Below are 15,581 nucleotides of genomic sequence, written 5' to 3' on the forward strand. Positions count from 1 at the left end.
ATACTTTGAGCTAATGGCCCATATCCGCTGACGTAGGAGCTTTCATGGTAGTGCAGTGCAGTGTAGCAAAAGTCTGCCCGTAATGAGATCGGACTTGACTCTTCACCACCCGCGCAAATTTGACCAGCCCCAAAAACATTCATTCTTTCTTTTCTGAAAAGTTAATCCCTGAAATTGGATATTGGCTCAGAAAAACCAGATCTTTAGCATTAATCTGGATGAACAAGCGATTAAATTTGAGTATTCGACTGAGTCATCGATAAAATGTCAGCGAAGACGGACTCAGTGACGATTCGGGTTCCGTACAGGAACCTGAAGGAGGCAGAAATGGAAATGGTGGGACTTGATGAACCCCATCATCACCAAATCGGCCTCAATTCTTCGATTCCTTCTTCTTCTACGTCTTCTCCTAGGGTTCCTAATGGGACCTCTGATGACCTCTCTCCGTCGAATCCTCCCAGATCTAATAAGAATTGCAGTCTGGCCACTCTGGTTCTTACTTGTACTGTAGCCGCTGGTGTCCAATTTGGTTGGGCGTTACAGCTTTCACTTTTGACTCCCTATATACAGGTTTTTCTTATCTTATACTATGAAATAATTCATCGATCCTAACTGAATCGATCATAACATTTAAATTGCTTGCTTGCTTGCACCGACCCCTTTATCTGTATACATCTGCAACGTTTTTTTTTATCATAAGCATTAACATAATCTAGTTAAAATAGTGGACTTTAGCTCAAAAGATTGAATTATGTATCTAGATTAAATTCTAATATTTAGGCGGTGATAATGGATACGAATCATATAACTAGTATGAAAATGCAGTCTTACATATTGTTCTCTACTATGAATTCTTGTATTAATTGGGATACTAATCACATTGTATCCTTTTTTCTGTTAACGGCGCTCAAATTTATCATTTCAGACACTTGGGATTGGGCACGCTTTTTCTTCATTTATTTGGCTATGTGGCCCCATTACAGGCCTTGTGGTAAGTTACAGCAGCCAATTTATCTTTTAACTGTAATTGTTTTATAAGTAATTTTTTATTATTGTTGGTTGTGGTTGTTATGACTAGTTTGGTTATTTTAGGGTAAACAGATGTATTCAATCTGGTAAATGGCATTTTGAATACGTTATCCTGTTTTTTTTAATTTTCGTTTAGGTTCAACCTTGTGTCGGTATTTGGAGCGATAAATGTACTTCAAAATTTGGAAGAAGACGTCCCTTCATTCTTGCTGGATCTCTCATGATTTCAGCTGCTGTAAGCATTACTATTTTTTTGTTCTCAGCTGTCTTTATTTAGTTTATATTGTGATAAATATAACTAAACTAAGCCTTGTAATATAGGTGATATTAATCGGGTTTTCTGCAGACGTTGGATACTTATTAGGAGACACAAAGGAGCATTGCAGGTTTTTGTTGCCTTCTCTTGAATCTTGGTACTCTATACTACAAATTCATTTAAGGTTGACCAACTCATCTAAGGAAATGCAGAACATTTAAAGGTACCCGGACGAGGGCAGCTGTTGTATTTATAATTGGGTTTTGGTTGCTTGATCTTGCCAACAATACAGTGCAGGTGAGTTTATAATAACTTTGTGAACCACATGCTGTCAATAGAATATTTTTTTATATATACATTAAGGGGTTTGGAACCCCCGCCACTGATAGACACTCACTCACCTGAGCTAGGCACCTTAAGTAAGGCAATTAGAATTAAGTACATGGAATTTTTTTTCTTTTACATAATGTGTTTATAAACAATGAATTTTATAACTTTTTACAGGGACCAGCTCGGGCTCTCCTGGCTGATCTAGCTGGTAACCTTCTATTTCCATCTCCCATATTTATTTGCACAGCTCTGCAATTTTAGTACTCGTGAATTACATCTGGAATTTATGATTTGTTTTATCTAACATCACCAAGAATTGTTTTGTGTTGGTGGCTGGGTCTATTTCTTTGATGACACTTTTCTCATTTACCAATGTATTCCTCCTCCATAAGTGAGGTTCTTAATATATGTCGGAGGGAGGCCAGTCTAAGACAAGTGGCCTCTTTCTCTTTTTCAAAAAAAAAAAAAAAACTCATTGATTGATTAGATAATTGTCTCGATTTCATTCCAGGCCCTGATCAACGCAATACTTCAAATGCTGTATTTTGCTTATGGATGGCTGTTGGTAACATCCTGGGATTCTCTGCTGGAGCAAGTGGACAGTGGCACAAGTGAGACTGATTTTCTTTTCTTTTCACTTTATGTTGTTGATGCTTGCAAGGATCACTCACAATATGATGCCTTTCATACCAAGTTGGATGAATGAAACCTTTTAATTTCATGGCACAAAATCTTCTGCCTATTAATTTTCTCCATTTATGGTCTCTCTTTTCCATTTTATGGGACTAATTCAAATTACTTTTGGCAGATGGTTTCCCTTTCTGTTAACCCGGGCTTGCTGTGAAGCTTGTGGAAATCTTAAGGCAGCATTTCTTGTTGCAGTGGTAAGCTTTGTAATCCAAGATTAGGTTCATAATGCATCCTTGCATATTGTATAATTGAATTAATATACACACAATGGGTAGGGTAGGGGTATTAATGGATTTTCTGCGAACAAAGGATACCTTAGATTGATTTATGGAGCATAAAGATTTTTGTTATGCTTGGTTGCTAGTTAGTGTCAGTAATTTTTTAATGAAAAATTGAAATTTTTCGGAGCCAATTATTTTCAAGCTGTGCTACAAATCTAATACTCAGCTTTGAAATCCTGCAGGTATTTCTAACTTTTTGTACACTTATAACTGTATATTTTGCTGAAGAGGTTCCACTCACTGTGAAAGAGCCCCGCCGTTTATCAGATGCTGCTCCTTTGCTGGAGGATCAACAACAAAATGGCATTGAGCTTTCAAAACTAAAGCATGATATCTCCGCCATAAATGGTGCCAATGTGAAGAATGCTACTGGTGGCCGTGAAAGCAATGCTAATTCAAATGTGGAGGAAGAACAGAATATTGGGCATATTGATGGCCCTGGCGCTGTTTTAGTCAATCTGTTGATTAGTTTAAGGCATTTACCACCTGCAATGCATTCAGTGCTCATTGTTATGGCTCTCAGTTGGGTGGGTATTGTATAGAGTTTGCTTTATCATAATACGATCATTGTCAATTACCTGCTGTATTTGTATAGAGTTTGCAAGTATTGTTGATTAACCATGTTATTTTTTTGCTCGCTTTCTTTCTTGTCACTATCTTATGTTTGACACTGATATTAATTTATACAGTTATCATGGTTTCCATTCTTTCTCTTTGATACGGATTGGATGGGAAGAGAGGTTTATCATGGGAATCCAAAGGGAAACTCAGCTGAAGTAAAGGCCTATGATGAAGGTGTCAGAGAAGGTGCATTTGGCTTGCTTTTGAATTCAGTAAGAATTCTAATTTGAGTTGATTCCCTTTGAAATTATTTGGTTTTTTCCTCTTTCCCTTAACTCCTTGGAATTATGCTGATTCTAATGGTTGTTTGGGATGAATAGGTTATTCTGGGAATCAGTTCTTTCCTTATCGAACCTATGTGTCAGAGGATGGGTGCTAGAATAGTATGGGCTTTGAGCAACTTTATTGTGTTTGTCTGCATGGCAGGCACTGCTATCATAAGTATCATAGCGGTTGGCAAATATTCTAAAGGAATTGAACATGCAATTGGCGAGAATGATACTATCAAGACAGCTTCCCTTGTTGTTTTTGCTATTCTTGGCTTCCCACTTGCTGTAAGTTGATGCTCTTGTACTAGAAAGTAATTTTAGGATTTAATATTTTTAATTGTTTGTGTTTGTTTATGTTGATTGCTTGTCTTTTGCAGATTACCTATAGTGTTCCATTTTCTGTGACAGCACAGCTGACAGCAGATTCTGGTGGTGGCCAAGGTTAGCATGGCTTTTATGTTGAGTCCAGCTTCTATTTTCCCCCTTGCTGCTTTCTGATTTTTGAAGTTTGTATTATGTTATTATGCAGGACTGGCTATAGGTGTTCTAAATCTAGCAATTGTTGTTCCGCAGGTAGTTATAGTGCATTCTTTTAAAGTTTTTCCCTAGTTCTCAAATTCAAAATTTTAATTGTCACTTTTTCAATATGTTTCTTCTGCTTAGATGCTTCTTCTTTGCCCCTCCACCCCACATTTTATATAGAGATGTAAATCAGTTTTGCTTTGGCTGCCCATGATAGAAATGGTTCTTTCATCTGGTTTCCTATAAGTCTCTTCTACAACCTTATTTATTTTTATTGATTATAATATTGTATAAATTAGATGATTATATCACTTGGAGCTGGACCATGGGATGCTTTATTTGGCGGAGGAAATGTACCTGCGTTTGTCTTGGCTTCCTTCGCTGCACTTGCAGCTGGTGTTATTGCCATTCGCAGGCTACCAAATCTATCTAACAGCTCGTTCCAGTCATCTGGTTTTCATTTTGGCTAATGACTTACCGAATCTGGGGAACCTGATGAACAACTTGTACATGGCTCTTGGCAATTGTGTCGGGAGTAGAGAGATGGCCCATCGCCATACAGCGTACGTGTAATATTTCACATCAGAAGAATTATGCAAATACTTAACACAAATTCATTCATTCTTTTCCCACGTTTGTGGGTATTTGTAGCTTTTTGTAATGTGTAAATTTTCATTTATATGGAAAGGATATAAGATAACATAAAGATTGATAAAATTAATGATATCATATATATTACCACGTATTGATTTCTCCCTGATTTGTTCAAAAGTCGAATTATAATGGTCACAAGAATGGTTAGAGAAGCGTTTGATGTATAAGATGGTAGTGATCTGTAAATTGGTGAGAGCACTTTATATTTTCCAAGAAAATAAAATGTTAGCATTGAGAGAATTAGAATATTACTGTTAACATGAAATTGTTCCAAGTTTCATCGAAGTAGAATTCGACGCAGCTGTTGTGATCAATGAACATATATATTTACACAACAACAAACTTGTTGACACAATACTATAGTGCCTTTGGATTTGATAATGTTGGTTGTTACTTGTTAGTAGTAATCCAGCCAGGGCCGACTGCCGAGGGAGAGGGTGTGGGTGTGGGTGTGGGGGTGGATGGAGTATCTGACGTTCTGACTATCTTTTGACTTTGAAGCCTCATCACATTCACATGTGTTTGATCTTTGCGAAATCAAATTGGGTAAACTTTGCTATTGCATTGCAACCTCTTTTCTTCCGCTGGAAAGTGGAAAGTGGACATAGAAAAAGGTCCAATTGGGGACTTTGTGATTTTACTTTCCAACTGGCCCTACCGCCTAAAATTAGCAGTGAACATCTTCCAAACAAAGTCCGATTTCCTTCAGCGTTTTTTTTTTTTATTTATTATTTTTTTGATTTTTTTTTTTTACACTTTAAAATATATTTTTTTTTTTGTATTTTTACGAAATTATACATAAAAAATTCTATAGCAACTAACAGAACAACTTAAATTGTAATTAAAATTTACAATAGCAACCTACACAAAAACTATTGAAGAAATCACCGGAACAACCTATATCGTAATTTTTTTTAAAAAAATTAAAAAATAATACATAAAATTATTTTTCGTACTTTTTTTAATTGAACTGTTTTGTAATTGATATATATATATATTAAGAGAGAGAAAAAAGCCACCTTCACTTTAGACTACATCCACATATACGACAACAAAATCTAAAACGAAAATTAAAATCAAATATTAGTTGACTTGAATCATTAGTGCTATAACTACACGTAACTTCTTAAAGATCTCATGCCAAAACTAGTATCTAGATTTTGCCAATCAAAACTTTGGAAATGAGACAAGAGTTTGGCTGTTAACATTAAAATAGTTTTTGTTTAGTCTATTATTAGTTAGTGATTGTTTGGTTGGCAGAGTATTTTGCACACTGCACTGACATATTGTATTATCTTAAACCTTGATCCAAGACTAGTTCGTGGCAGATATTAAAATATCTTTTATTCTAATTAAAAAAAGAAAAAGATGAAAAAATAGTGGCCCTACCTACGCAAGATTTAACACTAGTTTTATTTTTCATACTCGATCAAGTCAATTGGTAACCAAGTTTTAAAAAATAATAATTTATTATATTTATTTTCAATGTACTTAAAGACAATGGATTTGAGAGAGATGTGGATGACGTCTTAAATGGTTGGCGTGTCAATTCTCAATATAAACACTTTTTTTATCTTTATTTCATCTATAATGTTGGAGCTCTAAAAATGTCACACCGCAAAAGAATTTTTTGTTTGTTATATTTCCGTATGTTACACTATCACTTAAGCAATCAATATACCTCCCAATTTGATACACAATAATATAGCTTTGACTACTCTTGCTTTCATTCTTCACAAACTTAAAGTAACATCATTCTTTGATCACATAAAGGAACCAAAGTAACAATTCATACACTTTGCATAAAAAAAAAACAATTTCATGTACAAATGTAATAAGATACTTAAAAGGAAAATAGAAAAACCATGGGAAAATCTGCTTTTTTTTTTTAGTGTTGCTTTATATGCTGTCCCTATTTTTAATAAATAAATAAATATATGATCTCTTAATTTCTTATTTTTGATGTCGTGGCCAACCCAAGCCATGGAAATGTGTTGCGAGATGGACGGTTTCTGATTAAATGGGCCAGCTCCCTTAAGAAAAGTTAAAAAACATGGCCACGAGGTGAAGACTAAATAAAACTAAAACATTTCTGGACCAGTGGTTGACGAATCATTATCAATACAATATCTCCTTCCCCCAAAACCAAATCCAATAAAATAAACTATTCTAAAAAACAAAGGAAAATAATATCTATATTTTTTAAGAAATAAATATGAGAAGATTGAATGACGTCAACCCAAAGAAGGCACATGGAGATTCAGACTAAAATGAACAGAGATGAGATTAGATGAGGGCATCTGGAGGAGTTGAGAAGATTGACCATTATTATTGTTAAGTTTGAGAAATTCATTCATTATGAGCTATTTCAGAAAATGCTTTTCAATTCTATTAAACACTTTTTTTATATATTTATTTTCTTAAAAAAAAAAAAAAATGAAAAGAAAATAGCAAGGGTACAGAGGGAGGGGACGAGTGAGTGAGGAACATGGATCCACCCCATTGGAATAGAGCACCTATCCAACTAATAAAAGCATGTGATTTGCAGCCAAGGCAATAGTCTGTTGTCATTTCTCTCAATGGTAAAGCAGCATATAAAAGGTAGGTAGGACCCATGAAAAGTCCCATCAACACTAGAATGCAGATTAGTAGGTCCCACCCAACCCATCCTCTCTCTCTTACTCGTAGAAAAAAATATATCCCACCCCAGTTTCTCAGAATAAGGGCAGCTAATGATTTCTGCATCAAAAGACACACTTGACCATAGCCCACAGCTGCTTTCACTCTACTCCACTCCAAAGGGAATCTCAGTAAAATGTTTTTTTTTTCCTCAACACTATTCTATTCCATCTCTCCATTTCTTTTTCCAAATATGGCCGTGCTTCTACGGTGCGGATACATCTCCTTTAGTATTTTCAGTATCCAGATAATTAATTATATAACAGGGTATGGTTTATTTAAGTTATTTGAGATATCTTTTAAATTTTAAAAAATTCAAAAAAAATAAAGTAATTATTTAACTTTTTTTTTTTTAACAGAATATTCTAAGAATATAATAATATTTCGTTAACATTATTATTATCTAATTATATTAATATTAGTATTTTAAAAATTAATGTTAGTTTTAATCATATAACCCTAACACGGGATATGAACTAAGTCAAATCTAATTTCTAAATATGAATTTCTCATCCACTAGGATGCTATATGCAAAACAGCTTTAGAAATCCCTAAAGTATTTTAAATCGATTGAAATCGACCTTCTATTTGGCTGATCCAGCACCAGAAGGAGAGGGGACTATTGGACAAGGTACTACTGAGCTGTTGGCGTCGGCAGGTGGCGATGGTGCGAAGTTGGTGCGAGCATTATCGCCTCGGAGGGCTCTGGCAGCTTCGTCGTAGGCTCTGGCGGCTTCTTTGGGTGTGTCGTAAGTCCCAAGCCATAGTCTGACTCGTTGTAAGGAGTCCTTGATTTCGGCCACCCATCACCCCGATGGTCTCTGGCGGACCCCGACGAATCTCTAGACGGTTGGTCGGCGTGGTTGAGCCAAATCGATTGAAATCCCTATAAATTTTTGTTTTTGTTTGAGTCTAGGAAAAAAATAATTACATTCAATGTGTATGGTCAAAGTGTGTTTTGCCATGATTATTTTTTTTGTCAAAAACTGATGACAGTTACCAGAGACAGTTATGTGATTGGTTTCTGTTTGTTTGTGCAGGATTGAACGATATTTGCTCGCCAATGGTAATACTTCTTGATGATTGTGCATTGCACGTAATTTCTACCTAATATATATATAAGAGAAATATAAAATCGTAATACCACTCTAAAATTACTTTAATTTTTCTTCCTTAATTTTTTATCTTTTAATGTTTAATTATATTTATATATCAATCGAAAATATATCCTTCTATTTTATATATTTTTTAATCATATTAATCTATATAAAATAAATAAATTTTTTAATTATAATTGCCAAATAAATAATAGCTTCTTAAATCACATTGACCAATTTTTTTGTCAAGGAAAAAAATCAAATAAATAAATAAAAAAATCAAATATAACAAACTATAGACACACTTTAGTGTTAGAGAGTCCCATATTAAGTATGTGTGAAAATAAATTATCATATATAAAATAAATAGGTTACTTAATTTTGAGATGAAATCTCATTCACCTTATTTTAAATTCTAACATAATATTAGAACAAAAAGAGCCACTTGTGATAAGGATAATGATGTCACATTGCTAATGTGTAGAAATATAATAGAATATATAAGATGAATGGACTACTCTTCCCATTGCCAATCAATTTTGAAGTTGAACCTCATTCATCTTATCCTAAATCCTAACACTTAATCTAGTAACTATTTCTAAAATAACTATTATTTTTTAAATAATATAAATAACAATATTTATTTATCAAATATTGATTTAGGGTTATTTTCTGTGACTTCTCATTCTCTACTCTCTCTTCTCAAGTTTCTAATTTCTCAATTGTCTCTTTTGTAAGTGGTTTGCATCGGGAAAGCTTTAATTTACATGTAATTATCACAGAGACATTGCATCGTACCCCGCAGTTCTCAAGGTACCTACATTATGCAGTAAATCTCATTAATTTTATTAAGGTTATGATTATATAATAGTATTCAAAGTTTTCATTCATGTCATCATATATATATATATGTAGATGTATATTCATTCAATTTAAAGAGATGACTCAAAAAGATATATTTTTTTTTTCCAAAAAACATTACTATTTAAGGTCACAATTTAGGTTTTTAATTTCAACTTAAGTAATAATAAATATATATATAAAAAAAATATTATTCTTTAAATTTTTGATCGGACTATCCAAATAAGTCATTTATTCATATATCTTTTTTAATTTGATCATTTTGTATAGATTTTATAAGTTTACTTTGGTGCCTTTCATTCAATAGAGGATTTTAACTACTTATAACAATATAACACACAATTTTTGAACATGCTCTTCAAGAATATTATAAACATAATACATATACAACATTAATAATAAATAAAATTATTTACAAGTAAATGACAACATTGAAAAATCATTTTTTTTTTTGTAATGTGTCAGAAAATTGACAAAATATTCATGTAATTATCAATAGTTAGCTTCACGAAAGAAAAAAAAAAGTGAAATAGCTAAATTTGCTAACTTTAAATTAGACCATCATTAGCAAGATTGCTATTGTAGCACTAATTATCATAAAAAAAATATATTTTATTTTATTTTAAATCTATTTATTTTGCTATTGTTTGTTGTATCTTTTAAAAATAATAAAAATCTCTATTTCTATCAAAAATGTTAGTCAACCAGATTTTTTTTTTAAAAAATTTGTTGCCTTTCTTTTTTCCCAAAATACGTGGACGCGGATAAGAGTGACACGTGGGTATGAAAGAACCATCACTCACGAAAATCAACTAAGTTTTAAACAAAAAAGGAATACCTCAGGGAAGGTGCTTCCCGGAGGAGAGCATAAGACACATCTCTGCCCTCCGGGAGGCTAAGGCCATGAGAAGGCATGTCCGGGAGGTAAAGAGATTACTTGAACAATCATTTCACATTTAATGCCGCATGGGGGGAGACGTATTGGAACTTCTATAAAAGACGTGACAGATGGCGTAAACCCCTCTTTTACGGTGATTACACAACAATCAATGAGTCTAGTGACTGATACTTTATGAAGAATCACATCAGTCAAGAGGGGATAAAAGATTATATCCACCTAACTCCTAAGATACCTACGGTGTAGGTCATGTATTACCTATTTTGTATCTCCTAGGAATATGTGCCCCTATAAGGCTAACACAGAAAGACAAGTGATCCATTCCTAGGGATCTGCCAAGAAAAATACTATAAATACCCCACAAACAGATTGAAAAGGGATCGATCGATTTTATTGAAGGAATCGAAGAGAGAAAATAGGAGAGAAATCCACCAAGAACATTCTCTGTAATAAATACTCTCATTAATACAAAAGACTAGTGGACTAAGGCTCATTAATGCCCTAACCACGTAAAATCTCCTGCATTAAACTTTCTACAGCTCTTCTCATATTTTATTTAATTGGTTTCTGCTAACCTCGGTTAACATTTTGGTGCTTTCATTGAGAGCTGAAGGAAGCGTCTTTAAACAGAGAACAATCTAAAAAGTTAGACCAACAATGGTGGAAACTCACAACAATACACGTTAGCCCCGTCCTCTTCAGGATGCTCAAAACCTAAAGGACGAAGAAGTAGCTTCTAGGGTAAACGTGGGCTCTGAGGAGTGAGTGAGGCCAACAATGAGGAATACGAAGAGAACTTTGACGAGTATGACGCTTACGACGAGGGTAGATATATAGAGTTACTGGTCTTGAGGCAAAAGGCTACTGATCATGAAAATGAGATCGCAGCCTAAAAGGAGCAAAATAGAAAAATGCAAGAGGTGATGGTTGCCATGCAAAAAGCCATGGAGACGGCAGGGATTCACATACACCCTAAGGCCATCCCAGCAGGACCCGAAGAAACACCGGAAGAGTCCTCACCAAGCACTCAGAAACCCAAGACCAGGGAACCCAGCCCTATACGGTACCCTTCCAAGGAAAACCATGGGAAAAATCCCACTTCAATCCCCGAGAGAAAGAAAAAGGTGCAGGATCCACGAAAAGTTCACTCAGATTTCCCAAAAGGGAAAGGTCCGCAGAGGGGTAAGCTCCCTAGAGCGAGTTTTGGCCCTCAGGATCGAGAGGACCGAAAGAGCGTATCCGTGCACTAGGAGCCCGGAGATAGAGGAAGGAAAAATCGGAGATATCCTCCAGTTGACTTATGACAAAAAATCAACAAAAAACACGGTGATCAACGAGATCACCTAGACAACAAGAAACATGTACCAGCGGTCTCCACGGGGACACTAAATGAAGGAATTCTGGCTGAGTTGGCAACGCTGCACAAAGACATTGCTAGAGTGTCTCGAAGGCAAAAAGGGGACGACTCAGATTCTGATTGCGAGGACCGAGAGCCATGCACCCGGTGCATATTGAAGGCAGAGCTCCTCAAAAATTTTAATATGCCCGAGAAGGCAGCGTATACTGGAGACTCAGACCCTAGTGATCATTTATCCCGTTTCAACCGGGTAATGACAGTCATGAGGGTCCGCAATGATGCCAAGTGTCTATGCTTTCTGCTAACATTAAGTGGTTCCACTAAGGAATGGTTCAAAAAGCTGGAACAAGCTGCAAGTCAGCTTCCGGAGGCAGTTCGTCGCAGTAAGAAAGATCAACATCGAAGTCAGCGCTATGATTAACATAAAGAAATTGCCCGCAGAAACCTTAAAGAACTTCATAAAAAGGTTTAAAGAGGAAGCTCCAAGAAGGTGGATGAAGGACAACATCTTGCACTTCTTCAAGCTAGGATTCGTACGGGGACCCCATTCTGGAACGAATTACAACAGGAAGGAGCTGCCAATCTCCAAGACTTCTAGAAGAGGGTCCAAAAGTACATCAATTTGGAAGAAGCCCAAATAGTGGCCTACGGGGGATACTATCCAACCAGAATGTCAGGATATGTACCCGGAGCTCAGCTCTCGGGAGCTATGCCCCAGACCACTTCTCAAATGAGCGGCATACCATTCTCCGCTACACCAGGATATAATCAGAGCCTAGCCTTGGCTCCCGCATCATCACATTTTGGGAACCCCGTAAACAACCCCTCGGGGATGGGTGGCAAGCTCCATCTCACTCCGCTCCTACCACAAGCCCGACAGGACATCCTCAGAGCTCCCAGAGCAAGAGGTCCTCAAAGGGTAGCAACCGGACGGAAGATAAACGACAACGAAGGGGAGACACCCCTCAATATACTCAATACACGGAGCTCACGGACACACAAGAGCAGGTATATTTTGCCACAAGGAAAAATACACATTACTGGAATACTCCTCCCCTGTATAGAGACAATTCCCGAAGAGATCCTAGCAAGAGATGTGAATACCACAACGACATTCGCCACAGTACCAATGAATGCCAAAACTTGAAGGACGAGATCGAAAACTTGATTTGATTGGGTCATTTATATTAATGGATTAAGAACTGGCTACCCCATCTCAACCCGGTTCCAGCAGGTGGCCCGTTGCCTCAAGGGGCACCAGGGGGTGCACCCGGAGCGCCAACACCTGTTGTACCTCCCGGGAGAGCAATCCCTCAACAGGTCCCTGGGTTCCCACCAAGACCCAATGGGAGAGTGGCCATGATCTCCGGTGGGTGCCATATTGGGGGAACCACCAGAAAAGAATTAAAGCACTATGCTAGAGCCATAAAACATGATGAAGTGTGGGAAGTCACCCAGCTTCCAGCACAAAGGCCCCGACTTATGGACCAGCCCATTACTTTCATGGAAGAGGATGCGAATCTGGTGCGCTTCCTTCACCATGACCCTTTGGTCATAGAGACTCATATCGCCAATAAAATTGTGGCAAGGATATTGGTCGATAATGGGAGTTCTGTGAACTTGTTGTTCAAAGAAGCCTTCACAGCCATAGGCCTCACGGACAGGGATTTGTCGCCCAGCGGCTCCTAGCTCATAAGATTCAATGGGACCACCCTTATCCTAATAGGGAAATTGAGACTGCCAGTCACCCTGTGCCTAGATACCACTCACAATACTTTTAAGTACAACACCTTCGTGGTGGTAGATTGCCCAACTGCATACAACGCCATCCTTGGCTGACTGGCCCTGGTCGATTTCAGCGCAATCACTTCCATTCGGCACTTGTGCCTCAAATTCCCTACTCATGAAGCTAGAGTAGGGACAGTAAGGGGTAATCAGGGAGAGGCCAGGCAGTGCTATAATGTCGCAACACATTTGCCGGTGCTGGTGGTGTTGGAATTTATTTTACCAGGATCTTAGATCTACTCACAAGTATGTTGATTAACACCCTAAATATGAACTTTCTAAAACGATTAAATAAACACATATAAAGTTTAAGAAACCTTACATTGGGTGCAGCGGAATATAATGACTCCTTCCGTTCAGATATCTAGCCCTTGATTCCTTTCTGTAGCAGAGCATTATCAATATCTGAACCTGGATCTCTTTCTCTGAATCTTTGATGCTGAAACTCCTTTTGCTGAAAGTCTTTCTTCACGATCTTCCTCACTATGATTGAGGTATCACTTGCTGTGTGTGGGCACTACTCTCACACTAAGATTTTCGAAATTGAAGAGGGAAGAGAAAGAAGAAGTGGCAGCTAAAGATAGGGAGAGAGAAATGCTCAGGTTTTTCTCTGAAGGAAAAATAGAAAATTTAAGTGTAAATTTCCCGAAGCCTTCACTATCTATTTATAGCATTCCACTAGGGTTAGGTTTGAATTATTTGGCATTAAAATAATGAAAATATCAGAGGGAAAACCCTACAAAAGTTTCCGGCCCTATACTTGTGGATTTGGGCCTCACTTTTTGCAATTTTGCAGTTTTAACACCTTTTGTATCTGATTTTCTCAAAAATGCCAATTTCCTAATTCAACCATTTTAATGCCAATTCTAACTATTTAATAACTATAAATAATTATTAAATAATATTGTCATTTATCATATTTATTAATTGAACCATACAAAGTATCATAATTAACAAATATGCCCCTATTAACTCTTTCTTTACAATTTCGCCCTTACTTAGTGAAAATTTCACAAATAGACATAGTCTAATTTGAGAATTATAATTGATTAATCAAAACCAATTACATGAGTCTTACAAGCAATATTATCTCAACTAGTGGGCGGACCATGGGTCTATATAACCGAGCTTCCAATAAGTAGATCAAGAATTTAGCACTAAAATTCACTAACTTATTAATTCTTCGTTGAATCCACGCATAGAACTTAGAATTGCACTCTCAGTATATAGAATGCTCTATATGTTCCACCATATAGACACATCATTAGTTATCCATTGTTATAATCCTAATGTGATCAATTATCCTCTATATGAATGATCTACACAGTAAAGGGATTAAATTACCGTAACACCCTACTATGTATTTTATCCTTAAAACACTTGACCCCGTATAAATGATATTTCAGCTTATGTGAAATGAGATCTCCACCATTTATTTTTGTTTGGTCAAGCTCGAAGGAGATCATCCTTTGCTTACTATTCGCTAGATAGAAGCTATAGATTCCATGTTTATGCTAGCGCTCCCACTCAATTGCACTACCGTGTTCCCAAAATGTACGTATCACCCTGACCTAAAAGTAGGCTTAACTAACAAATCAAAGAACACGAATAACCTTTCAAGATTGAGCCTAATCATAACAGGATTAAGAACATTTGATCTAGGATCAACTAGGCGATATTGACTTGAATAGATTTTACGGTAAGTTTAATTAAATCTAAGTTAAAGTTCAATATCGGTCTCTTCCGATGCATACTCCATGCATCCAACCTGAGCTTTACTTTAACCAATGTTCTGGAAAGAACATAGTATTTCTCCAAATACAAGTAAACTCTTGTTGTAGATTATCATATCAGTAAAACCCTGTGTCTGATAAATCTAGGAAACTTTATTCACATAGTCATGTTTACTTTCCAATGTGTTGACGACACAATAAACAGGATCAAGTATGTGAAAAGGGTTTCAGATGAATCTATACATTATGTACATATAATCATGAAATAAATCATGTGAACCATGCAACATTAAATGTTATTTCTGATCTATATTAATAAGTAAATCTGATTATATTGAAATGAGTTTTATTTAGGGCATAAAACCCAACAGGTGGTCCATGAGGGCATTGAACCAGAGTTGGCGGAAGATGAGTTGGATCTCCGCGTGGGATCTGAAAGAACTGTAGAGCCTATGGAGGACATCGAGGAAGTACAAGTGTGCGACCTCGACCCTACCAAGATCCTCCATTTGGGAAAAA

At 36.3% G+C, this 15,581-nt stretch overlaps 1 protein-coding gene across 2 annotated transcripts; it reads left to right on the forward strand.

Annotated features, from left to right (window-relative positions):
• LOC115699766 (sucrose transport protein SUC3) lies at positions 1-4,743 on the forward strand. 2 transcript variants are annotated; one of them, XM_030627311.2, is made up of 14 exons: positions 1-570; positions 926-991; positions 1,166-1,264; positions 1,351-1,415; positions 1,498-1,582; positions 1,790-1,823; positions 2,127-2,226; positions 2,424-2,499; positions 2,769-3,113; positions 3,276-3,419; positions 3,528-3,761; positions 3,854-3,917; positions 4,006-4,049; positions 4,298-4,743. In XM_030627311.2, the coding sequence occupies exons 1-14, from the start codon at positions 265-267 to the stop codon at positions 4,466-4,468; spliced, it is 1,833 nt and encodes a 610-aa protein (XP_030483171.1). In that variant the 5' UTR covers positions 1-264; the 3' UTR covers positions 4,469-4,743. The 2 variants fall into 2 exon arrangements, with proteins under 2 accessions (XP_030483171.1, XP_030483172.1); XM_030627312.2 differs by lacking the exons at positions 1-570; positions 926-991 and having other exon boundaries at positions 1,198-1,264; positions 1,376-1,415.
• Positions 4,744-15,581: the final 10,838 nt, after the last annotated feature.

This window comes from Cannabis sativa, chromosome 8 (assembly GCF_029168945.1).
Source record: "Cannabis sativa cultivar Pink pepper isolate KNU-18-1 chromosome 8, ASM2916894v1, whole genome shotgun sequence".
NCBI classification, from domain to species: domain Eukaryota; kingdom Viridiplantae; phylum Streptophyta; class Magnoliopsida; order Rosales; family Cannabaceae; genus Cannabis; species Cannabis sativa.

Bases quoted from the DNA above. Each gene is read 5' to 3' on its own strand.
- LOC115699766 (XM_030627311.2), top strand. From the start codon at position 265: ATGTCAGCGAAGACGGACTCAGTGACGATTCGGGTTCCGTACAGGAAC. The intron at 1,824-2,126 runs GTAACCTTCTAT...ATTTCATTCCAG, and splicing joins TCTCCTGGCTGATCTAGCTG to GCCCTGATCAACGCAATACT. The intron at 3,114-3,275 runs GTGGGTATTGTA...TAATTTATACAG, and splicing joins TTGTTATGGCTCTCAGTTGG to TTATCATGGTTTCCATTCTT.